The 12,413-nt window shown below is 50.3% G+C and overlaps 1 protein-coding gene across 5 annotated transcripts in view; it reads right to left on the bottom strand.

Moving 5' to 3' along the window:
• Positions 1 to 110: 110 nt before the first annotated feature.
• Positions 111 to 12,413, bottom strand: part of ALDH1L1 (aldehyde dehydrogenase 1 family member L1) — a 79,238-nt gene continuing 66,935 nt past the window's right edge. For 2 of the 5 annotated variants that reach the window (XM_049861811.1, XM_049861812.1), the window contains 3 exons: positions 11,705 to 11,810; positions 10,068 to 10,267; positions 984 to 7,693 (listed from right to left, as the gene is read on the bottom strand). In XM_049861811.1, the coding sequence (XP_049717768.1) occupies positions 7,638 to 7,693; positions 10,068 to 10,267; positions 11,705 to 11,810 (362 nt within the window). In that variant the 3' untranslated portion in view covers positions 984 to 7,637. The other 3 variants (XR_007514387.1, XR_007514386.1, XM_049861813.1) reach the window with 3 other exon arrangements.

Below are 12,413 nucleotides of genomic sequence, written 5' to 3'. Positions count from 1 at the left end.
TCTGTGCATATTCTCAACAACAGCAAAATAAAAACAAAAAGACAACTGCTATGAACTATATGCTTTTCGATATTAAATTTATAATATCAAATTTACATATGAAACACCAAAATTCCAAGGCATGCCGATGTGGTCTCCGATAACTCCAAAGATGTTTCAAGGTCACACAGGGCCTGCCGACAGCACTGCCCCCTTGTTTGGTGCTCACCCCAAGCCTGTTTACCTGGAATACAAAGGCTGCCATCACGCCTTCACTCTTGCACACAGGGACGCCGAGGAGTGGCCAGCTGCTATTGTTTGACTGTCTCATCAGTGGGTCCCATCCTGGAGCACTGCAAGGAGCGCTAGCAGACCATAGGCAGGTAGAGAAAATCCAGGCCTCGAAGTGGAACAGGCCTCCCTGGGCCCAGACCACCACCTCCTGGTCACATCCTGGCTGAGAGGTACCGGGAAAGAGGACAACAATATCGTTAAGAACCCATCTGCAATTTGCAAGAGCACAGCCAAGAGCTTAGTGGAACTACTCCTTTGTGTTTTACTAGGGCCTTATATAAAAAAAAAAAAAAAAAAATACATGCTCACATCTGTGATATAATTTCATCATGACAGGCCTGGAAGCAAGCAGAGCAGGCATTACGATTCCCATTTTCTGATGAGAAAACCAAGGCTTGCCTATCAGTGAAGGTCCAACAGTGCTGGGCTTGGAAGGCCAGGGACTTCCCTGCCTCAGTGGGTAAACTTCCTCTCTCCACTCCCAGATTTCCTAATGATAATAGCAAGGGACGGACTCTTCTTTCTTTGTAAAGAGTGTGAGCAGGACGTAGAGGGCCAGCAAAGCTGTGTGGAACCCAGGTGCGCCTCGGTGAAGCGTCTTGTTCTCCCTCAGGTAGGAATGTCAGGAGCAACTGGTCCAGCTTCCAGGAGCCCACCTGGCCAGGCCCGGGCCTGTAGGAGGCGCTGTTCCGCAAAGGACAGATGAACAGCATGAGTGTCCACGCCCAGTTGCTGGTGACCCAGCAAGACAGTGCCTCCCAGTCCCCGTATTCACAGCACACCCCAGGCTGCTGTGAAATCCCCACAGGGCCACAGGCCTTCAAGTGACTGAGATGACTGACCCCGTAGCTAAATATATCTGGCAGGTTTTGCTGACTTCACTTTGAGGAACCGCTGGCAAAAGGGGAAGATATTTAGAGTCAGCCACCGACACAAAGCTGTGAGTAGGCAGAGCTTCAGTTGCCTTACCTGTAAAATGTGATCATTCTCCCCAGGGGCTCTCAAAATTCAGGGGAGGCTAGGCCACTTCCATGTTTTGAGGCTAACAGTATATTCATAATAATTAACAGAGTGGCTGCAGCAATGGGTTCAACGCATAAAAACGATTGTGAGGATGGTGCAGGACCAGGCAATGTTTTGTATTGTTGTACATAAGGTTGCTGTGAGTCGGAACCAACTCAGTGGCACCCAACAACAGCAACAACAGTATATTAAAACAAAACAAAACAAAAATGCCAAAATGGCTTACCAAAATGTGTGGAATATTTTAAATATTTGCATGGAGCATATTAATGATTAAAGATATATCGTGATGTAATTGTGCAAGATGTTTTAAAAATATTAAATCATTGGGTATGCTGTAAGGAAAGAACAGAGATTTAAATGTAAAATGTGCATCATTCTCCTTCTAGGTTGAAAATCACATCTCAACTCCCTGCACCACCTCATTTGCGTTGACTTTCAGAGTCTCTGTTTAGAGCCATTCCTGAATGTGGGGCAGGGCCAAAGGCACACGCTCCCCCACCACAGCCTTGAAAAGCCCTCACCTCTGTCCTTGGATCTATGGTGACTGAGGAGAAAGCTTGAGTTCAAGTAACTGCTTCAGGGCCAGCCTGCCTGGGTTGATCCCAGAGCTTCCACAACAAAGTACATGTTGTTTTATTTAAAAGTTCCTGCCCTTTATTTCTTATTTATATTAAAGTATTGAAGTTAGCATAATATATTGATTTCACTTAGATTATGTGTAACAGGTTGGTAATATGATCTACGAATTTCATTAGAGGACATAAACAGGGTAATATAAAGTATTTGTCATGAAACGAAGATATTGGAATGGAGAGAGTGGAGAATTATTGATTTATCTCTTTCTTTACTGTTTGATATTTTGTTTGTTCGAAAATTTTAATATTATAAATTACGCCTATTGTTATTGCTGTTGTTAGGTGCCGCTGAGTCAGTTCCGATTCATAGCGACCCAGTACACAACAGAACAAAACACTGCCCAGTCCTGCGCCATCTTTAAAATCGTTGTTATGCTTGAGCCTGTTGTTGCGGCCACTGTCTCAATCCACAAGAGCTGTATGGCCACTGTAACAGTCAGATAAACTGTGTCAACAAACAACCCTGAAATCTCAGCAGCTTTTTAACAATAGTGATGTACTTCTTGCTCCTATCACATACTCAGTGTGGGTTAGCAGGGGGCTCTACTCATTGTCGCCAGACAGGGTCCCAGGCTGGCGGAGCAGTGTCTTCCCAAAGATGGCTGCTTACCGTGATGGAGAGGAAAAGGATCCTGCTCCAGCAATTAAATGCCTTAACCCTGAAGAGCTGTATTTCACTTCCCCTCACACCTCGTTGGCTAGAATTGGTCATGTGGTCCCACCCAACCACAAAAGGACCATCAAGTGCAGAACCAGGTATTGATGAGCAGCACTGATGACTCCTACAATTCCCAAGCCAAACCAAACCCATTGCCACTGAGTCGATTCTGACGCATAGCGACCCTACAGTCCCCACTCTTAATTAATTCCTTAGGAAAAAACTTAGAAGTACTATTTCTGGATCAAATGCTCTTGATTCTTATTGACAAATGGCTTTTTAGAAAGATTTTGAGATACAATTATTCTGCAGCCTTATCACCAGGGTATCTATGTACGTCTTGATATTTTCTGCAAATAATGATAATTTGGTCCCTGCTTTTGCGATGCTTGTACTTATTCCCTGCTCTAGAACATTGGCCAAAACCTCTGATACAGTTAAGAAATAGTGGTGATATCAGACAAAGATGTCCCTCCTCTTACTGAGAATGTAGCTACCGATTCCTTACCTTGCCATTTTTGTGTCTGATCTATAGTTTTGGTTTTGTGCAGCGTTTGTCAAGTTTGGCACTAGAGCTGTAACTGTGTAGTTTTGTAGAAAGAATTAGAAAGCTTTCCATCATTTTCTATGCTCCAGGGCACACCACAGGTATGGAAATGACCTGTTTCTTAGTAATTAAAGAAAAAAAAAAAACTTTCCTGATCAGAGCTGAGAGCCTTTGTTGGGGTAGTCATAATTGCTGCCATTGATATTCTCTTTTCCCTCCTTCTAGGCACATGGAAGACTAGGTTTTTTAGCGCCCTGTGATTGGGTGAACTACTAGACTGGGCCAATTGGTTGGAAGCAGAAGTAATGTGTCATTTCCAGTGAAGAACATCCAAGTGCTGACACAAGATTCCCCAGAGCTGTCTTCCCTGTGCCATGGTCACTGTCAACATTCTATACTTTCTTAGAGCAAGGAGACCTGGAACACTTGGCCACTGAGTTTCCCTCTCTCCTCTTTCCCCCTAGCACCAGATCCCACGCCATCCTTTCGCCATCTCCCTCCTATACAGACTTTGAATTCCTCCTCCCTTTATTACGTAGAGCAATTCTGTAACCATCTTTTTTTGGTACTGAACATCCCCACCGAGCCCAATTTTACCACATCAGGACATTTCTTCTGAAGAAAGACAAGGCTCCTGCTAAAGGGCTTCTGGTAAGTTCTGTGTTCTCCATCTCATCACATTTGGATAAGGCAGATCTGCAGAGTGCTACAGGCCTGGACCACAGCATGCGTCTGTCCCCACTACACACACTCACACTTCACACTCCATTATAACAGCTTGTACTGATTGTGGTTTACTGTGTCATCAGCCCATGCTGGGGGAAGGTCATAAGAAACAGCTGTGTGCAATTTCCCATTCTGCTATGAGGTAGTGTAAGACAGTGGTCATTACCCCATAAACTGTTTTTAATAAGGACCGCTAAGACAAATCTGTCTCTACTAGGAACAGTTGTCCTCCAGAAATGCTGGTTTGCTTCTATCATATTGACATTGTGAATTAGGTCGCTGATCAGGTTTCTCTCTCACTCTTGGCTGCTAGAGAGCTCTGAGCTAAATTGTGGTCCAGCTTTAGAAGGGTATAAAATTTCATAGCATGCAGTTTGGGTACCAATCCACTCCTGATCTTATCTACCTTATTCTTCTTTGCCACTATTCACTCCCCCATATTTTAATTTTGCTTATTATACTTGTAAACTGCCTTAAACTCTTTTGTTAGCATGATAAGATATTATAAATGCATTTAAAACTTACAAAAAAGACAGTGATACAAGTTTATTTCTCTTGTAGAATAGCCTGATGGTGAGTTGCTATACAACTCCATGATGTGGGCGATGAGCTTCCTCTCTGTGTGTTGCTTTCTTACCCCGAGTGTTCCCTCGTCTGCATGGTTAGAAAAGGCTCCCACCATATCTGTCAGCTCGGATTCCAGCCAGCCCAAGGGGAGAAAAAAGGGGAGCATGACAGTGTGATCCCCCCTTTAAAGAGATTGTCTCAAAAGTTGCACGTGTCTTTCCCACGCACTTCCACTGACTTGGTCACATGACCATACCTCACTGCAAAATAAGCTGGGAAATTTAGTGCCCAGGGAAAATGTGGGGGTTGTATGACTTAAGAAAGGTGCCCTGATGGCACAGTGGTTAAGCATTCAGGCCCTAAACAAAAAGTTAGCAATTCGAACCCATCCAGGTGCTCCACAAGAGAAAGAACTAGCAATCTGCTTCCTTAAAGATTACAGCCAAAAAAAAAACCCTATGGGACAGCTCTACTATGTCACAAGGGGTTATGATGAGTCAAAATTGACTCAACAGCACCTAACAACAACATGATTTAAGAACGAAGGGGACACAAAAATGAAAATTGGGAGATAACTAGTAGTCTGTGCTCCTTACTTTATACTTTGCAGATAATTCTTCAAGTGGGGAGAGAGAAAGCCAGGAGTCCAGTTTTGTACACCTAAGTAAGATGTCTCAAGTTCAGTTGTAATGGATCCCCTGGGTAAAACCAAGCTCTTTGTGTGTATGTCTAAAGAGAGGGAGAAAAACCTTTTTTGGCTTTATTGGGGCTTAGATGGCCCTGTGTTTGAGTTGCTGCCTACTTTTCTGCCATGAACAGTTGTTTACAGGGAAGCCAGGGCTGACACTCAAAGACATCATATAGGCTCTTCACCTTGTGGTGGGAGCACCATGAAAAGAAGCTAGCCTCCCAACCCTTTACCTTCAAGTTGATTCCGACTCATAGCAACCCTATAGGACAGAGTAGAACTGCCCCATAAGGTTTCCAGTGCTGTAAATCTTTATGGAATAGCAGACTGCCACATCTTTCTCCCAGGGAGCAGCAGGTGAATTCCAACTGCCAATCTTTGGGTTAGCAGCTGAGTGCTTTGACCACTACACCAGGCTAAATTAACCCACTCTGCACTGTTGGTGCTCTGATCCTGGGGCTGTTAAAGACCAAACCACTTGATCTTGGGGAAATGGGTGATGCTGGCCTAGCATGTTCTGATGTGACCACACTGCTTTAAGGGGAGTCTATCCCCCTACAGATAGGAGAAAGTTTCCTATTGAAGAGGTGGTCATCTCCACCATCGGTCACCATGGTGGAAGGTCAATCTGCGATAGAGCACAGGGGCTCTAAGGTGAAAAGAAGAATGTATTTTTTTCTCTGCTGTGGGCAACAAGAATTGGGACTGAACACACTAGGAATACTGCTAGGGGGATGGGGAGCTGGTGCCTGCCATGTGGAAGCAGGAGAGAAAATAGGTGAAAGAATTGTCTTCTAAGGAACCTGGATGTGATCTGGGCTTCAGGGCTTGAGACCGGCCACGTGTAGTAGGAGTTCTAAGTTTTTCCTGGACCTTTGAGAAGGTTTTGTTAAAAGTTGCGGCCTGGTCACAGCTGTACTTGGGGCATCGAGAACTTGGCCCATTCACAGTCAGGGTGGGATAGCCATGAGGTGCAACGGTGGGGATGGGAGCAGAGTGCCCATAGGGTAGCCATCTCCACTAGACTGGCAGCAGCTAAGGCTTGAGAGGAGACCAGCAGTGAGTCCGTTTCCCAGGATGACAGAAAGAGAGAGCCCTGGGGACCCTGAAATAGTGGGGAACTCTGAGGTTGAAGCCCTTGAGGGATAGGATTTGCCATGTGGGGGAGACAGAGGATGCTTCCGGACAGGGGTGGTACAAGCAAAGTAGGGCCACAGACATGAGAAGGAGAAGGGCCTTCAGGAGAGCTGTGGGAAGGGGGAGAGCCAAGCAGGGGGACCCCAAAATGCAGGGGAAACTTAGGCAGCAGCAGGTGAGTCGGGCTGCAGGGTGTGGGAGGACCCATGCATGGGGGGTGCCTTAGGAAGGGTGAGAGGACACAGGAAGGAGCAGAGACCCGCACCGGAGAAGACACTAAGGCACCAGCATCTGAGGGAAATCCATAGGAAAACACAGAAGACACCTGGCCAAGAACAAAGGCATGGCTGGTCTGAAGCTGGCAGCCTGGACCAAAGGCCTGGTGAAAGTGGCAGGACCCAGTGCTCCCTGAGTGGTGGCTGCAGGGCCTGCCAGGACTCTGATTTGCAGGAAGCTTGCCGTTGGTGCAGACAGGCCCACCTCTGTGGTGGCCACATCCAGCTTTACCTGTTCCCACTGTTGTGGCCCAATGTGGCTGCCTGTCATGGAAGGCTGGTATCTCCCTGGCCCTACCCTTGTCCTGCTCAGCCTCAGCCAGAGAGCTCCTGAGGGTGTGGCAGGCAGGCCTTTACCCCTTCTTGCCGCCTGGTGCCAGGGGTACTGCTCGGTTCTTCCTGGGGAAGAGTTCCTGCCCAGCTATGAGAGTGCAGCTCCCTGGAAGCCTCCAGTCCATGTGCCCTTGGGGTCACAGCCTCTGGCAGAGGTGCAGGGTCTGGTGATTCTGCCTGTGGGCATGATTTCAATGGGTCACCTTTGCTCAAGGGCTTCTGGAGGGCAGGGGTTGTGAACTGCTTTACCACCAAGGTTTTCCCTGCTCTCCTGCTTCCTTCCCCTTGAAGTTTCATAGGTGCTCCCCTACAGACCCCTGCACCCCAGCATCATCTCAGAGGCTGCTTTCTGGAGGTCTGAGCTGGCACACACCATTTCTGACTCTGTGTCTCCCCGGGAACCCTGGCTCTCTAAGGCCAAGCAACGTCACTGGTGGGCCTGGACCTCATTGGCCCCAGGGCAGAGGGAGAGCGACAGATACAGGCTGCCGTGGCCAGTACCTTCACTAATCTGGGCCATTCCTCACCTAGCCAGGGTGGCTTCTGACTGGATGTGAGGGTGTCCTATGATGGGAAGATGGGAGGGTGTGGAGGTAGGAGGTTCCCGTGTGCCTCAGGGGCAGTGCTGGGCACCCAGGTATAGGCGAGAAGGCCATCTGGTCCCAAGGAAGTGGCCCAGGGCTTTTCCTAGAGAAGGCAGGTCAGGCTGTGGAGGAGGAGGAGGAGGCAGACTCATTGAGGTGGGGCTACTTTCTCAGATGGAGATCTTTCTTCAGTACTCAAAGGTGACCGTCTTGATCCTCAGGTATTCATTGAGGGCCGCCTCTCCTGCAAGACAGCATACCATTGAGACCATCACCATGACAGCACCCCCGCTATGAGCCATGCATTGTTCTGGGTGCTGCACACAGATTGCCTCACTAGTGCTCAACCCCACTCACAGATGAGAACCTGAGGCCTGGGAGGCCTCACCCAGGCCATCACTGCTGATAAGGGTGGAGCTGGGACACCAACTAGGGAACCACCCCAGACATTTCCTCAGCCCCAACCAAATCCTTCCAGATGGGGGCAGCCCATCAACCAGAGGGGAGTCAGGGGCCTGGTGTCCCCCTAATGCTCAGGCCAGCCCAAGCTTCTCTCCCCTTCAGCCTCTGCCCCCTGCTCCCTGCCAGCTAATTCCAGATCAAGCTGTGATATGAAAAGGCACCCTCACAGGGCTCCCGAGGCCCCAGAACTCAGCTGGGACATGTGGTTGCGCACTGGGCAGATGGCTGGGGACTGTGGGCCACCTGGCACCTACCCCCCCCCCGGCCCTGACACATCCTCTCCAGCGCTGGTATCTATCCTTAAGCCCTGGTACATCACTCCCAGCTCTGGCATCTAACCGCCAGCCCTGGTACCTACTCTCCATTGCTGGCACTTACCCCCCAGCCCTGGTACCCCCAGCCCTGACACCTCACCCCCAACCCTGACATCTCACACCCCAGCTTGGCACCTACATGATAGCCCTGGCACCTAACCCCACCATTGAGACTTACCCCACCACTGACTCCTACCCCTAGCCCTGGCATCTACCTCCCAGCCCTGGTACCTCCCCCCCACCACTAGTACCTCCCCCTCAGCCCTGGCAACTTCCCCCAGCCCTGGCACCTCCCCTCAGCCCTGGTACTTCCCCCCAGTCCTGCCCCCCACCCCCAGCTCTAACACTTTCCCAGCCCTAACACATCCTCCCCCAGCCTTGACTCTTCCCCCAGCTGCAGCTGAGGCTGGATCTATGAATGATTCCCAAATGCTACTGCCAGCCATCATGCTCCCCCTGGGGTCTCCGGGCCTGTCCCAGGTGGGCTCCATTCCAAGGAGGCTGCTGGCTCTCTGCAGGACACAGGGGACTGGAGGGGGGAGAGAGCATGGGGGCTTGGGGAGTCATGAGTGACAGGGGTCAGGTCCTTGGGGCTTGGCAGCTGCAGCCTTTTCTGGATGACCATGGGCCCATGGATTCCCATAGTGGATGCCAGAGAAGTGGTCTGGGCGGAGGCAGGAGAAGGAGGTGGACAGAGCAGAAGAAGCCAAAGTGTCCAGTGTGTACATGGGTGTGTGAGGGCCTGGGTGGTGTGGATCAGGCATATGTGTGAGCCATGTCTCTGTGGCACATGTGTGTGGGCATGTGTACATTTCTGTATGGGCATTGTGTGCACAGGTGTTGGTGTGGTGTCAGGGTTCATCTGTTCATTTCGCAGGACCGTTGGGGTTTTCTGCAGAGTTTGAAAGATGGGAGGAAGGAAATGACGTTGTGACTCCCCTTTGGCCCCAGCCTCAGCCTGAACCTTCCTGAGGTTCCTGAGCTGTCACAGGAGGTCTGAAGAGAGACACCAAGGCTTCCAAGAGGCAGGACGTGCCCCTCCCCAGACCTCGATGCCCTTGCCAGACTTGGCCATGAGAGCTGTGGGGGACCAGCCTCAGCTGGCGTGACTTCCAAGGTAGCAGGACAGGGAGGTCAGGGTGGGGCCTCAGTCATGGAGCAGCCTAAGAAGGAGGAATGCTGGAGCAGAGCTCTGCTTGGCAAACAGCACCAGGCAGGTGTGCACCCTGGTCTGTGCACCTCGTGACCCCCTGCTGCTGTGGCCTCTGTTGCTGGGGGCATTCACACTGCTTATCCATTCCTGGGGCCAATCAGCTGCCACGGCTTCCTATCACCTGGGGTGACCTCTAAGTCCCTGACCGTGGCCCCTAGGGCCTTCCATGACCTAGCCCCCCACTTCCCCAGCCTCCTCTGCTCCTACCAGTCCTTCCCTTCCCCAGTGTGCTCCATCTGCTGCAGCCTCCTCTGCTCCCCTTGGGACCTGTGTGGTGCCCTCTGCCAGGAGCCCTTTCCCAGCTCTATATGGCTAACTCGTTCTCATCACCCAGGGCTCAGCTCAGTTGTCACCTCTTGGAGAGGCCCCTCCAGCCACTACTCAACTCATCCTCCCAGTCTCTTTTCCCAGATCACTTGGTTTGGTTTTCTGCACTGCTCTCTCTAGAAGCATCTGTTCACTGATTTGACTATTGCTTGTCTCTCCTTGTAAAAAGGCACACTGACAGCTGTCTTCTTTAACACTGCACCACTAGCACCTGGGAACCGTGCCTGGCAGAGTGGGCTTTAACAAATATTTGTTGAATGAATGAATGAATTAAAGCAGCCTTGCAGGCAGAATGAACTCACCCAGATCCTTGCCGAATCCAGACTGTTTGAAGCCCCCGAAGGGAGCGGCCACATCGGTCTTGTTATAAGTGTTGATGAACACTGTGCCTGCCTGAAGCTTGTCGCTGACATACAGGGCCTTGTTGATGTCCCTGGTGAAGACACCAGAGGCCAAGCCAAATTCCGTGGCATTGGCCCGAGACAGCACAGTGTCCACGTCACTGCAAAGAATATCCAGAAAGAAATCCCTGAGGGAGGTTTAGAGGCTCCAGCCCCTGGACCCAGGATGCTAAGCCCCACAAAGAAGCTGTGGTTCCCCTAGAGAGGCAGAAGGGCCAGCACGATCCTGTCCAAAGTTGAGCTCGGTCCACTGTAACTTTCCTGTCACACAAGACTGGTCCTTGAGTCTTTAGGGAGAGAGGATAGGGGTCAGAGAAAAAACTTGCCAGGGTTAAAGTAAATATGGAGAAGAAAGAAGGGTGGAACAGAGAAGAATGAAGAATGAAAGCGAGGAGAGAGCGGTTACAAATCCACAAATGGACAGCACAGGACCCTTTGAGATAATCCAGGGCCAGCCCCTCCCTTCCCTGACAGGGAAATGGAGCCCAGGAGGGGAGCTGGGTGGATCTACATCCCATATACAAAGGCACAGAACTCAGGGCTGCCACAGGGCTGGGCACCTATCAAGAGACCATGTCCAAGGGGATGCCATCACATTACAGACACCAGAGGTATGAACACTTACCACACTATTCACTTGGTAGGTGGCAATAAAGTGTCATATTCTAATAAAGTCAGTGTATTATGATAATTTCAATAGTATTTTGACAGCTGAAAGTGAAGTATACTGAAGATAAGGTACCATTTATAACTTGCTCAAAGGCACAATATAGACAAGGGCCAGTCCTGAAGAATAATAGCCTGAGGAGAAGCTGGGGAGGGGGGCAGATGTGGCCACAGTCTTTGCTCCTCTCCCGATGGACACTGTTCACTCCCTGTGAGGCAGGGCTTGCCAGTAGAGCATGGTGGCAATGACACTCTGAAATTTCTGAGGCTGGGTTGTCAAAAGCCTTGCAGCCCCCACCTAGACCATGCCCTGTGGGGAGCCAGGTGCCATGTAAGCTATTCAGAGGCTGCCATGTGGGGGAAGACACGTGGAGAGGCCCTGAGGCTGCATGAGGGAGCTGCCCCAGCCATCCCAACTGAGGCCCAGACATGGCATGGAGGGAGACAGGTCATCCCACAAACTCTGGCTGCACCGAAGACCCTGAATTATATAAATAACTGTTGCTATTTCAAGCACTAAGTTTTGAGGTGGTATATTACGCAGCAACCCAACCCACTATGAGAGACACTGAGAAAAAAACAGGGAGAAAGCGGCAACATAAGAGGAGGTGGGAAGGAAATTGCCATTTGCTCACAGTGAAGAACTTTGAAGCCCTCTGAGTCATCGGGGGCTCTTCCTCACGGATATATCAAAGACCTCAGTGGTTAACACAGAGCTGATCAGCCCTCTGGGGGCCCAGGCTGCTTCCACACCCTCCGCCTTCCCCCACTCTGAGCTCTCCTCCTGGCCACATCATGGGCCACCTCCCAGAACTCACACTTAGACCCCAACAACATGTGGAATCTCAATAGACATAAGCAGGGTTCCTTACCCATCAGCAAACCGAGAGATGATCATGATGGGCCCAAAGGACTCCTCCTTGGCTACGAACATGTGGTCCTCCACATCAGTCAGCACGGTGGGCTCAAAGAAGAAGCCTGCAGAGGAGACAGAGGTGTGGGTGTGTGGGGTGTGGCCCTCCCCCGCCCAGCCTCCCTCTCACTGGGCAGCCACACACTCAAGGTGCTGACATCACACCTGTGAGGCAGTGACGTTCATGCCCAGGTATGTTATTTCATTTAATCCTCACAACTCTTTTAATTAAATGCTGTTGAGGAAAACGAGGCTAAAATTCACAAAGCTGGTAAACAGTAGAACTGAGATTTGGACCCAAGTCCGGTGCCAAAGCCCATAACTATGAAAAGACCTGAGTTCTATTCATGACTTTTAATCTGGATGAGTATCCATATGCCTTGGCTAGTGTAGACTCCCAGATAGCTCCTGTTGCGTCCCAGTACCACAGTCTATAGAGGAGATTGGTAGCAGAAGCAGAGCTGTGGACACCGGTCCTGACAGGCAGGACCTCATGGGACTGCTCCCTTCTTCCTGGAAACTGCAGACACCGGAAGCTGACACCCCCAGGTAGAGGCGCTAGAGCCTTCTACCAGGATACAGCCTCAGGCTCTGGGATTTATATCCAGGCCCACCACCTCCTCCAGCCCTGCCTGCCAACCCTTACAGGCTGTGGTGGCTGGGGCAAA

Source organism: Elephas maximus, chromosome 20 (assembly GCF_024166365.1).
Source record: "Elephas maximus indicus isolate mEleMax1 chromosome 20, mEleMax1 primary haplotype, whole genome shotgun sequence".
Classification (NCBI taxonomy): domain Eukaryota; kingdom Metazoa; phylum Chordata; class Mammalia; order Proboscidea; family Elephantidae; genus Elephas; species Elephas maximus.
Note: the sequence above shows the minus strand (reverse complement) of the source record. Positions and strands in the feature narration are given on the sequence as shown.